Here is a 13,360-nt window from a genome sequence, read left to right as displayed (position 1 = left end):
CTCTTGGTTACTTGTCTTGCCACACCGTCAGACGCTTTATTCAACCCTGCCCACAGCACAGCTACTGCCCGTGCCCTGGCTTGGCCCTTAGGCCACTTCTGCCAGATGTCACTGTGTGGCCTGAGGCCATCTGTTCTATGTTGAGGCATTCTTTGGGATGTTGGGGTTTCCTGGAGGTGCTGCACCTATGCACTCCATGTCTTCAGTGTCAGACAGAAGGTGCTCTGATGAGATGCCCCAGCTTAGTTTGCAGATATAAGCAATAGATTGATTCCTCAGCATGCCAGAGGCCAGTGGAAACCTTAAGCTTGAGGTCACCTGGGCTCAGCTGTCAAACTCCTCCTGTCAGCACAGACTCACTGAAAGCCTACTGTCTTGAAGGATTATCTTTGTCGCCTGTACAAACCTGAAGATGTCCTTGAGTTAATTACTTTGAGTGTGAGGTAAACCTGCTCGTAGCCAGATTTTGCTGCCTTTTTAAAGAAATCTTGGCTTTGTCAGCATTGACGAGGTTGCCGCCTGGATTCTGCTGGCATCGTGTACCTGGTATAAGAGTGACACTGAGGTCAGACTTCACCTTTCCCTGGGTTTCCCTGTCACACCTTTCTGTTCTCTTGCAGAGTCTGGGATGTGAACACTGGTGAAGTTCTCAACACACTCATCCATCACAATGAAGCTGTACTGCACTTACGCTTCAGCAATGGACTGATGGTGACTTGTTCCAAGGACCGGTCTATTGCCGTGTGGGACATGGCTTCTGCCACTGATATCACTTTACGGCGTGTCCTGGTTGGCCACCGTGCTGCTGTCAATGTAGTAGACTTTGATGATAAGTACATCGTGTCTGCCTCTGGAGACAGGACCATTAAAGTGAGTGTGTCTGTGGTCTTCACCCTGACTGTCTTGTCCCTATACCACAGAGAAAACACAGATGTACTCACACTAGGTGGCAAGGTCTGTCCTTCATGCATTCCTGTGAGACCGTTCCATTGCACATGCTTCTGGAGCCACAGGCAAGGCCCGGGGGAGGGGGAAGGCCATTTCCCAAGAGAGAACAGTTGCCAATTTTGAGATGACATTGTCACCCTGAGCGTGCTGTGTGGAGGAAGTTTACGTTTGTCACCTCACTCCCCCCACGCTCCCCCAAACCCCGTACACTTTAGGGTAGGTGTGTCTGTTTCACAAACATGGCTCAAGCTAGTCATGTGGAGCTTAGATTTGGTTTATGCACTTCTGAGAGCTTGCTGTTGTATAGCCCCTGGCTAGATGCTGGAGAAAGGCTGAATAAGGCACACCCCTGCCTTCAAGAAGCTGGGTTGGGGTAGAAGGAAAGTAAATGTGTGACCAGCAATTGTAGACTTAAGGTAGCCCACAGGGTGTAAGAAATTCAGTTCTGATTCTTGTATCTTTGTTAACTTATATAAACTTTAGCACTGCTCCCCCTATGTCTGTCTGTATGTACACATAACTCATTTTTTTCTAAAGTTGACTCACAATTTCACACACAAACATGCACTCATTTTTTTCTTAATTAAATTGATTCATTGACAGTTTTCACACATTGTCCCTACTGACCATTTTCAAGGAGCTCCCACTTTCCTCTTTCTCCATTTCCCCACAGATCTCTTTCCCATGTTCACCTGTTTATTTTGTTCTGTGATACATTGAATTTGACCTGTGTTGCTTGGGTGACATGGGTTTGGAGTTATCTGTTGGCGCCTAAGTGGCTCAGAGATGGAGTGCACAGCTGAAGAGAGGACACCCCTGTCTCAGAATCTTATCAGTAGCTAGTAGTTGCTCAGTAAGGGGTTAGGCTCCATGAGATCCTTCTAGTTTTTAAAATGTATTTATTAACAGCTTTATTGATTTATAATTTCCATACCTGAAGATTTGGTTTTGTAAATGTACAATTAATTTAGTACATTTACAGCTTTGCATAACATTACCCCAGCCTAGTCTGTAAACATTTTACCTATAACACTGAATGTGCAGTAGAGCCAACCTCTGCTCTCTCCACAAGCTCCTGTCATCCTCCTGTCACGGTCCTGCCAGCAGAAGGCTCTGTGCTGGCCTCAAAGCCTTTAATCACTGGACAGAGCTCTGTTCTCTCTCAGCTTGCCCCACAAATCATGAGCTGTGTTACAGTAAACCTTAGGGTTCTTGAAGCTGAACACGTGGTTTTTGTGTGCATTAACTTAGACACATCACAGTAGTCAGGACAAGAGGAGCCCTGATAGCCAGTAGCACTTGGGCCTGATTAGAAGACACCTCTGTGGGGAGATTGCTCCCCACACTTGCCAACACTTGTCACTATCTTGTTTTGAGCTGTAGCTGTCCTGGGCTGTGTGAGAATCTGGAGTTTTGCTTGCACTCTGCAGTGACTAGTGGTGTCTTGCTTGCTTATTGGTATTGGTTACTATGGTACCTGCTCTGGATAAAAATATTTTAGCCCATTTAATAGCTTAGTTTTCTTTTGCTGGTTGGGTTATAATTTTTTAAAAAACATTTTTAATACATTTTGGAGATGAGCCCCGTAATTGGATAAATGATTTTTCTCTCATTCTTTCACTCTGTTGATGTCACCTTGGGAACACAAATAACTTTTAATTTTGATGACAACCAGCTTACCAGTTTATCTTTTGTGTTGCGTGTACTTTCCTTATACATAAGAACCCATTGCTTGACACTAGAGTTTACTCCTTTGTTCCTCCTGACGGTTATATTATTTCAGCTCTTCCATTTAGATCTTTGATCTATTTTGAATTAAATGTTCATATATGGCATGGGGTTCAGGGCCTAACTCCATTTGGTGAGGGTGCAGCTCATTCTGCTGAGCGGCAAACGGCAGCTGTCACATTAACTCCGGGGCTCCAGCTACTGTCTTCTCCCTTATTTGACTCATTACACAGTATGTGTGTCTGGGAGCATCTGCATCTTAAGACAGATCCACAGAGGGGATTATTTACATCATGTATGGAATATTAGGAGTCATGTGGCAAAATAAATGATACTACTCAAAACCAGGTGAGAAGAGAGGGATGTGGAAGGTGAAGACTGGCATGTCAGATGCGTAAGTGTGATGTGTGAGCTAGCATGCAAACACAAAGAAAGGCCTGAGCCTTCCAGGACAGTCTGTCTTTGTGAAGATCTCAAACTTTAGACTTTTTAACTCCCTTCAGTGCCACTCTAGTTTTATTACCCTCAGTCCAGGAAAACTCACCCTGTCCAGTTTCTATTCCAATCCATCGTTAACAGAGAAGCAAGTTTATGGCTGAGCATTTGGGATCATTCTTGGAGTGGGCCTCTTCTCCCTACTATGTAGCCACACTATCTTTAAGCTTGCCATCCTCCTGCCTTGGCCTCCTGAATGCTAGGATCATAGCGGTAATCCCCTGCCAGCTCTCCCTGAAGGTTTTTCGTGGCAGGACGTGGTGTCATCCTAGTGCTGCTATCTGTCTGTCTGCAGGTGTGGAGCACGAGCACCTGTGAGTTTGTTCGCACTCTGAATGGGCATAAGCGAGGCATCGCCTGCCTACAGTACCGGGACCGGCTGGTTGTTAGTGGATCATCAGATAATACCATCCGGTGAGTAGAAATTGCTTGGTTCATATACAAAAACCGTCTGTAAAACCCAAAAAGTCTCTCCCTCCAGAATTAGAATACACAGGAGTTTGTCCCTGTGAATCATGTAGAGGAGAAGGCTTAATATGGCCAGCAGCTCTGCATTTTAAGACCCTAGAGTCCAAGACCCACTCCTTAGGGACCAAGTGATCCTGGTGTCTAGTACACACAAGGCAGCACTGAGCTTTGTCAAGATTGGGAGACCACCAGGACTGAAGTCCCTGGCCAAGTGTGATCTCCCTTCCTTCCTTCCTGGACATGCTTTTTTCCTTCCCTGACTCAAGTCCACATCTCCTCCGAGGCCATGGGGCTCTGTGGGTTTATCAGATGGGATGTCAAGAGAACTCCCAGGAACTAAGCATAATTGAAATGCTCTTGTTGATGATTTGACTTAAATAGAAAATGTCTTTTAAAAGTTTCAAATTGTGTGTGTGAATGTGTATATACACATGTGTATATGCATACACACACACACACACACACACACACATAGAAAGAGGAGGGGGAGGTTTCTGTCTAAATTAGTGCTAAAAGCCCAAATGTTAGATTTAGAGGTGCATATGCATGTGAGCCAGGAGTGAGATGGGACTATGGAATTCAAGGAGAATGAAAAGTCTTCTCTGCACGGAACAGGTGTACAGGACTTGAGGAGGGTGGGAGTCATGTGTGAGAATTTGTTTCATAGATGACTGCTTCTTGTTCAAGGCTATGGGATATTGAATGTGGTGCCTGTTTAAGAGTCCTAGAGGGGCACGAAGAATTGGTGCGATGCATCCGTTTTGATAACAAGAGGATTGTCAGTGGCGCCTACGATGGGTATGTATTTACTCTGCACATGCATGGCTGTAGCCTTGTCAAGAACAAAAGCTCTGTGCATGCTGGACTCTGTAGGTTTAGTTATTTTATTATAACTTATTAACTGAGTATACGTCACTTATAACCCGACTAACCAAAACAATAGGAAATGAGGATTAAGGAACACACTAACAAAACTGTAAGGATATCAGTTCCGAGCAGCGATTCTCCTGGCGTGATCAGCAGGATTTCCTCTGCTGGAACCTGGAGTAACCAGAACCCAGAACCTCAGCTGGGTCCAGAGCCCCGAAGCCTTCCCTCTAGCAATTCTCTCTAGGAGTGTCTCAAAGTGCAGCGATGAACAGCCAAAACTATCCCAAATCTCCAAAGGCCCCGCCTCCAGTTCTGGGCTCATTTATATATCTCTTCCCAGAGTCTGTTCACGGGATCTTTCCAGCTGGCAACAATCAAACTCCTGCAAGAGGTGGTTGGTCTTCTAGTGGATTAACCTCACCTGTTCTCTCACAAGACCGTTTTGATCCTGCACTTGGGATCTTAAAAAACAGGTTTATCTCTCCTTCAGGACTCGGTGTGAGGAAGAGCAGTGGGTCAGATGAGGATGCTCAGGGAAGATGAAGTAAAGCTTGCCTCAGTCACACCGCAGCCAGGCGCTTGACTTCCAGCTATGTTCTTGTATTAGCCGAGGTATAGGAGTAAGACCTGCCTTGTGTATACTTGGTTAGTGGTCAGCAGGGCTCTGAGCATTTCCTCCTGTGGAGAAAGGCAGCCTGGGAATCTTGCACTCAGTCCAAATAATGAGTTGGGTAACGTAGATGTCAAGTCAGGACGTGAATTTAGGTAACCTCAAGTCTCCTGCCTGTTTGTCTCCTTAACAACAACATCCTGTCAAAGTTTCAGGGATTCTAAGAAGGTTTAGATTCTTTTTCTAAAACCTAAGTTCAAAAACTGAGAAACAGCAGCATATTGCCCACTGGCTTTGGTGGTAGAGCTTTCAAGTGCACTCTGCTTTTTTATGGATGGTGTAGACGGTGTTAACTCTTTTATTAACCCCAGTCTCATTTTCCCTCATAGGAAGATTAAAGTCTGGGACTTGCAAGCTGCTCTTGACCCTCGGGCCCCAGCAAGCACATTGTGTCTGCGCACCTTGGTGGTACGTGATGAGTTGGGGTGGCAAGGGTGCCCAGGAAAGCTTGCGTCTTGTACCATGCTTTCAGAGATTCATGGGTAATTTTGGCCAGCCAGAGCATAGTACCTTTACACTATGTAGGATCCTCTGTAGGTGGGCAGGTGTCCTCATAGATTATACTGCATTCCACCTGCACCTTAGGGGAGTCTGTAATGTCTGACCGTGGTATGTTTTATAACTGTGCATTTGTGTATCATTGAGGTAGAATTTCCCTTCAGTCTCTAGTATATGGATTATTTCTTTGACATATAAGAATACTTTAATTTTTAGGTTTTATTTTAATTTTAAAAATAATGTACATTATAGAAAATTGTCAATCAATTAATGAATCCATCAGTTTTCATTTCTTTGTGATAGAATTATTAAAAAATCTGTTTTTAACACTGAGTGTGGTAGTTCAGACCTATAATCTCAGCACTTGGGATCAGGGTTCTAAGGCCATCCTTGGCTACGTAGTGGGTTTAAGGCCAGCCTGGGATGCAGAAGACTCTGTCTCCCACCTGTAACAAACAAACAAACAAAAACCTACTCTGAAAAAATCTTGAAATATATACTACACTTTGCCTTTTACTGTGGGCACTCTGTAGTGCAGTGGGACCCCCCCCCCCTTTCTGCCTCATCTTTGTGGGATTCCACAGTCTGTGGGATCATTGTCTTTCTGTGTCTGGCTTATCTCACTTACTAAATGACTTCTGGGTGGTTGGTATCCATGTCAGTATAAGTGGCAGAATGTCTTGATTGTCTTGAGACCAGATAAACACTTTATTTTGATATGTAAACCTTTTTGAGTATTACCAAAGCTGTTGATTTCTAATACTGTGGCTGAATCTGTTGGGGTTTTTTGTTCTTGTTTTTGTTTTTCTAAGAAAACAATCTGGATACAGTGATAGGCTTTTCTTGAAAATTTTCAGCCATTTTGTTCCTTTTTTAAAAATTATTTTTAAGGCCATGCTAGTGAATCACGCCTTTAATCCTATCCCCTGAGAGGCTGAGGCAGGTGGACCTTTTGAGTTTGAGGCCAGCCGGGTCTACAGAGTGAGTTTTAGGGCAGCCAGAGCTACACACAGAGAAACTGTTTCAAAATACATCTATCTAGCTTTATGTGTATGATGATTTCCCTGTTGTGCGTGTTTGCCTACCTTGTGTACACCTCTTAGATCCCCTGAAACTAGTTATGCAGGGTTGTGAGCCACCATGCTGGTGCTGGGAATGGAGCCTGGGTCTTCTGCAAGTGTGACTCATGCTCTTAACTGCTGAGTGTTCTCTCCACTGCCAGTAGTTGGGTTTGCATGTCCTTACCCCGCACGCTGACTAGACCAGGCAGGACTGTAGTGAGGCCACTCTTGCTTTCAGCATGAATTGTGATGTCTGCTGTGATTTAGCATAGATGTTCTTGATCATCTTTGAAAAAAAAAGTTATAGCAACTTTGTCCTTCTCATCCTGGTTTTGCAGTGTGTCTTGAGTGGGTATTAACTCTGATGGTCTCTGTGAGGTGATCACATAGTTTTTCTTCTGTGACATATCACCAGGTCATGGTTTAGAACGTAATATTTAACTAAAAATGAAAAAGAAAAGTCTAGAAGGCAAAGCAGAGTTTTTGTTCTCAGAGAAAGGTCACAGTTCAGTGGCTGGGAGGCCATGCAGGAAGCTCTGAGGTGCACAGACCTTCCCACCTGAGTTGAGTTCCAGCTCCGGAGGCCGGGGCTGCCAAGACGGTACTGCTAACCAACTGCTCTTTCCTAGGAACACTCTGGACGTGTGTTTCGGCTGCAGTTTGATGAGTTTCAGATCATCAGCAGCTCCCATGATGACACTATTTTGATTTGGGATTTTTTAAACGTGCCTCCCAGTGCCCAGAATGAGACACGCTCTCCCTCCAGAACCTACACCTACATCTCCAGATAGCGGTCTGCACTTTGGCCCAACCTGGTGAGTGTGTTCAGACTCTGGTCCTGCCTGCGCTCTTCCAAGCCTTCTTTCTGGGCTTTACCTTCCCTCTGGGAATTAGGAGAGTGGGGTTCCTTGGTGATGCGAGCAAAAGCTCTACTAGAGCTAACAGGCGAGGTCTTGACAGTCTCCCGATAGAATCCTGCACACCGTGGGCTTTCATGTCCTCACTGACAGGTGATGATGGATGTGGTTGCTCTTTTTATAACAGTGGTTTCCTAAATGGTTTTCTAAATGGTCATAGGCATTTAGCACCAGGATAGTTTTTCAGGTTTGATTTTGGAGTGCAGAACTCAACCTTTTTTCCTGGTCCCTTGGTTCTGTGGCTGGCAGTCAGAAGATGCATGCGTGCGTGCGCGCGCACACACACACACACACACACCACAAAATCCAAAATCTTCTTACCGGCACCTTAGTCCACTCTGCATTGCCAGCTCCACACGTAGCTGTCACTGAAGTATGCTGTGAGCCTTGAAGGCCACACTTCATGGTGAAGGGTGCAGGCGCTTTCTAGGTGCAGAGCCATCACACCACTGGGGATAGATGTTCAGCTTGAACTCACAGAAATCTGCCTGCTTCTGCCTCCTGAGTGCTGGGATTAAAGGCGTGCACCAGCACTGCCTGGCTCAGATTTTTTTAGTCAAGATCCTGAGTCCCATAAGTGACTGTCAAAAAGTTTATTTTGCTCAGGGTTAACACACTGTAGCTGAGTGTCAAATTTGACACTTTGTTTTTCTGCCACGGCAGGCCAAAAATAGTTCTTATATTTTAAACACTTGAAAAATATTAAAAAGATATTTTCATGCCATGTAAAAAGTATATATTAAAATTCCAGCCTTCATAAAGTCAGTTTGATTGGAGCTTAACTGCGCTCATGTATTTACATGTCACTGTGGCTGCTTCTGTGCCTCAGTGGCAGAACTGAGTAGTTGGGACAAAGATCACACAGCCTATAACATGGCAACCATTCTCTTTAAGAATCAGAGATCTGCATCAATAATGGCCGATCTGTGCTGCCTTGGAGATCTCGGTTTGACCAGTAGTGCTGCTTGGGGGCTGCCTTTAGAATGGCTCTGCAACCCCAGGAGACTGCAAGGCAAGATGGGCTGGTAACAGCTGCTCTGTGTGTCTGAGGCCATCAGCAGGCACCTGAAAGGCACTCATTACTGTACCTGGTCTCCCGTGTGTTCGCACCATCTCTGCCTACACAGTCATCTTCCTCCCTACTTTCTCTTGGAAGGTTGTTTATAAGTCTATTGACAAAGCCACCTGTCAGACTCTTGTGTTCATTGATGAAGTCTTTGGAGTACAGCACACGAGAGGTTTACAGAGGTAGAGGACAGGAGCACAGGGAAGGCATGGAGGAGGTCTGGCCTTCCCCCTGGTCTTCCCTTCTTCTTGAGCCTGCCCCTGTGCCCCTTCTGTGTCCTGTGCAGTTACAGTAATGCCTGCTTTCCATCCTTCTCCAGGGTTTTCTGGTCTTGAACTACTGGCTACGTGGCTACCATATGCCTAAGGGAGTTCGTTCGCAGCTGAGTTCTGGGGCTAGACTTGGTTCTAGATGCTGGGTAGACACAAAGCAGCCCCACTCTTCAAGCCCCGACATTTCTCACCGCGCCCCAGCTCTACTTGGAGAAGGACAGCTTAGCTCACCGCTGCAAGTAGAGCAGCAGCTCACGCCCCTCCCTTCCGTGAAGACCCCAGCGCTCCCGATGCACGTGTTCTCGTGAAGGACACATGGCCTGTACGTTCTCCAGAAGCAAAGACCGTCGGGGGAAGCCCTGCCTCTAATTTACGTCGCTTTGCGCCTCTGTTTGGTACTAAAAGCAGCATTGCATTTCTTGGTGAAGTGCTGGGTGCCAAACGCCGACCCAGAGTTTTCAGGGCTTTTCTGTCCAGCAGCAGCTTCTCCTGAGACCACTGGCCATGGTTGTTCTGAAGGGCGGAGGGATGTGCCGGACAGTGGGCAGATCTGGGTTATCGTAGTGTTTTTGGATTACATTTCCTTTCTGTACCAGTTTCTTTTAATTTAAAGAATAAGCAAGTTATATTACCTCTCCATAGGTAGTATAGCTGTTTTCTTTTATTAACTGTTCTCTGTTCCCCGTCATCTCCTGATATTTGGTAGAGTAACACCTTTATCTGAGTGCTTGCCTCCTAATTTAAAATACTGTATCCGCATGTAGATAGAATGTACATAACAATTCAGGCTCAAGGTTGCCGCCCGGCCCCCTGCGCCTGAGACACTACCGTGGAGCGTGTCACACTTAGCCGCAGGTGGGCCGAGTGCCTGACTCCAGGGTTGCTGTGATTGCCTAGAACCTTCCTGCAGTATTCATTCGGGTTTTATTTGTCACTGTCTTCGTGTGTGCTGTGTGTTTTCAGATGGAACTTGAGAAGTTTAACATGTTTATTTGTTGTGTGGCATCTGCAGGGGACAGGTATCTTCACAGGCTCCATGACGCTCTTCTTTTCCTCATGAGCCCAACAGCTTTCTTCTTGGCAGTGACCCTGAGACAGGGAGATGGCAGCTCCGTTGACGGGGCTCTAGGCTCTGGGCTCCCTGTACTCTGATGGGGTGCTGGGGCCTGCCGAGTTAGAACCTTTGGGGCAGGTTAACTTCAGAGCATGGCGCTCCTGTGTGGAGCAGTGCCTCAGGCGCTGTCAGCCCGGTGTGAGAATGGCATACAGACAGGACATTGGTCAACATTATTTCCCTCTTTCAAGATTTGGCTTTGATTTGCCCCTCACCATTGTTTGCAAAGATGAAGGAATATCAGTATGGTTTTAAAGGACCAAGCAGCCCCTGCCTGTGAATGAAAGCTCTTCCCATGGAAGCACATTCCAGGAGAGCAGGCCCCTGGGCTCCGCTTGTCCTGGCATTGCGAACCCTGGGGCTCAGCCTGTCGGGGATTTGTTTCCTGGGTTGGCTTTGGTTTTGTTTTGATACATCATTCTCACTTGCTTCTGTGTTTGTTTCTGAGTGGTGGGGGCTCAGAGATATAGAAGGTAGGCCCCGCTCCATAATGGTGTGAACACACCACCTCACAGCTCAGCACCCATTTGACAGGAACGCCCAGGGGAGGGGGGAGGGGAGGAGGTGAGATTTGAACAATTGGACTTTTCTGTTGTTTTTGCATGTTTAATATAGAAGTTCCTGTCGCTCCTTGGGAGATCATCGCCTTCAAATATGCACACAACCTTTAAATTGTGCCTACTAAATTATAGCAGGGGACTTGGGTACCCAAGGAATTCCAATTTCTGGGATTACAGTAGTAGTTCCCAGCTGTACTCTGGACTTTATTTTGCTAACCGTAATTGAGCAACTGTAAATTACTGCTATATTAATGTGTTAAAGCACTGGGGTAGTCTAATTCTAACTGGTAATTAATTATGTTTGCCAATTATCTGTTTGAAATAAATATGTGTCTGAACAGCTATTGAAACTGTTAAATTGTACAGATATTATCATGACGGCTTTGTACTGTGGAATGTGCTTAATAAAAACAAAAGTTTGACCTTTGTCCAACAAATTGCTAAGTAATGTCAATAAATGGAGATGAGTATTACGCAGTACACCTGACCTGGCTTTAATGGCGATTGTTACTTCAGCTACTACTTCAAAGCCAATACTCTAAATAAAGTGTTGCAGTACTCTGCTGGTCGGTTACATTTTTCAGAAAAATAGTTTTGTGCTACCAGGAATTAACTGACATACCATTAAAGGTAGATTTTCAGGAGCATCTGGTCTATAAGGTGACGCTGAAGGCAGTGTTTCTGGCCTGTGAAATTCCTCACCTTTGGTTTTCCCAGAAAGCTTCAAGAGCTCAGGGATTCTTGCTTAGAGCCATCCGCAGCAGCTCTGCGTCTCCGGGGTGTGCATGGTCACTTCATGAGGTCCGCAAGATAGAAGAGCAGCCACCAGAACTTCCAGGTGAGAGAACCCTTCCTCTTGAGATGGTGTGAGTGGGTGTGAGCTACAGGTGCAGGAAGTGAGCCCGCCATGGGCATGGGCTTTTTGGATGAAATTAAACGGTATTTTGACAAGACTTGTCTCCTTAAAATAAGTAGTAGCATGAATATGGGTAAGAAAACCAGTTTGCAGCTCCTAAGAGAGTGCAGAGTGCGGCCTCCCCTGCTCCGTTTCCCTTTTCCCTCTCCTGTCCTCCCCCATGTCTGCTGGGTACCAGTCTATACCGTGTGTGTGGTGTGTGGCGGCGGTGGTGGTGATGGTGGTTGTTAGTCCTTAGGAACAGCAAGGGAAAGCCCAGAGGGAAGGATAGCAGCTTGGATCCTGTGCTGGATAGTTTTATGTCAAGTTGACACAGCTAAAGTCATCTGAGAGGCGGGAGCTTCAGTAAAACCCTCAAGATCAGGCTGTAGGCAAACCTGTAGGGCATTTTCTTAATTAGTGATTGGTAGGGGAGGGTCCAACCCACGGTGGGTGGACTGATGAGCCTCAATTCTATATGAAAGCCAGCTGAGCAAGCCAGTAAGCAGCTCCCCTCCATGGCCTCCACATCAGCTCCTGCCTCCAGGTTCCTGCCCTGTTTGAATTCCTGGCCTGACTTAATATGGTGATGAACAGCAATGTTGCAGTGTTGGCCAAATAAACCCTTTCTTCCTCAACTTGCTTTTTGGTTATGGTGTTTCATCGCAGCAATAGAAACCCTGACTAAGAGGTCACTTCCTGACCTCTTCTGTAGCTGGTAGACTCCCTCCTGCCCTCCTTCCTTTCTGTTTTTCCTTCCTGGATGCTGGGACATACCCGCCAGTGCTGGAGAGCCGAGGTCCTATAGTGCTTGACCACCATCAGCGATGAGCTCCTGCCATCCCAGACTGATTGTCTTCTATTTAATAAAGACATAGTTCTCTTCCCAGTTAGCTGCCTGGGGTCTTTGCTCCCTGTTTGCCTTTATTCAAGAAGGCATGGCAAGCTTAGCTGACTGTACAAGAGCACAGAGCCAGTGATGCCAGGGCTGACTTCAGTGTAACCTGGATTATGCACTCACATAACTTGTAGAAGTTGGCACTTTTTCATTAAGACATATTTCTGTGTATGCATTTTGTCTGTGTCTGGAGGCAGGAGTTGAACAGAAGCCATGGAGGGCTGCTGTTCTTGGCTTCCTCCTCCTGGCCTGGTTCTGTTTGTTTTCTTATACCAGGACCATCTGCCTAGAGTGGCCCCTCCATGATGGTCTGGGCACTCCCCAGCACTCGGAAGGCAGAGGCAGGCAGACCGCTGTGAGTTCAAGGCCAGCCTGGTCTACAAAGAGTCCAGGACAGCCAGGGCTGCACAGAGAAACCCTGTCTCAGAAAACCAAAAAGAAAAAAAAAAAAAAGAAAAAAGAAAAGAAGAAGAAGAAAAAAGTGCCCTACCGGCTTGCCTACAAGCAGGTTTTATAGAGGCATCTTCTCAAATGAGGTTCCCTCCTCAGATGACTCCTGCTTGTGTCAAGTTGATAAACCTAGCCAGTACTGCCTGCCTATGTGTACGTATGTACACCAGCTTGTGTAGTGCCTACAGAGGCTGTTAGGAAGGCATTAGGTGCCCTTGAACTGGAAGTACAGACAGTTGTAAGCCACCATGTGGGTGCTGGGAACTAAACCCAAGTCCCCTGCTGAGCCATCTCTCCAGCCTCTGATGACATTTACTTACGTACTTATTTATTTATTCATTATCAACCCCATCACCAGCTTGCATCTCTGAACAGTGTGATATTAAGCATTTCTAGTGACCTGCGTATTTATTGTATCAGTGAAGGGCTTAGGAAGGGGACAAGATAGGG

The 13,360-nt window shown here is 46.1% G+C and overlaps 1 protein-coding gene across 6 annotated transcripts in view; it reads left to right on the top strand.

The window, feature by feature from the left end:
* FBXW11 (F-box and WD repeat domain containing 11) overlaps window positions 1-11,230 on the top strand; it is a 105,310-nt gene extending 94,080 nt beyond the window's left edge. For all 6 annotated transcript variants that reach the window (XM_084763369.1, XM_084763370.1, XM_084763371.1 and 3 more), the window contains 6 exons: window positions 621-870; window positions 3,467-3,585; window positions 4,327-4,437; window positions 5,509-5,587; window positions 7,368-7,553; window positions 9,041-11,230. In XM_084763369.1, the coding sequence (XP_084619495.1) occupies window positions 621-870; window positions 3,467-3,585; window positions 4,327-4,437; window positions 5,509-5,587; window positions 7,368-7,529 (721 nt within the window). In that variant the 3' untranslated portion in view covers window positions 7,530-7,553; window positions 9,041-11,230. The remainder of the gene's footprint in view (window positions 1-620; window positions 871-3,466; window positions 3,586-4,326; window positions 4,438-5,508; window positions 5,588-7,367; window positions 7,554-9,040) is intronic.
* The last annotated feature ends 2,130 nt before the right edge of the window (window positions 11,231-13,360 follow it).

The sequence above is a fragment of the Acomys minous genome, assembly GCF_964271855.1.
Source record: "Acomys minous genome assembly, chromosome: 16".
In the NCBI taxonomy this organism is placed as follows: Eukaryota; Metazoa; Chordata; class Mammalia; order Rodentia; family Muridae; genus Acomys; species Acomys minous.
Note: the sequence above shows the minus strand (reverse complement) of the source record. Positions and strands in the feature narration are given on the sequence as shown.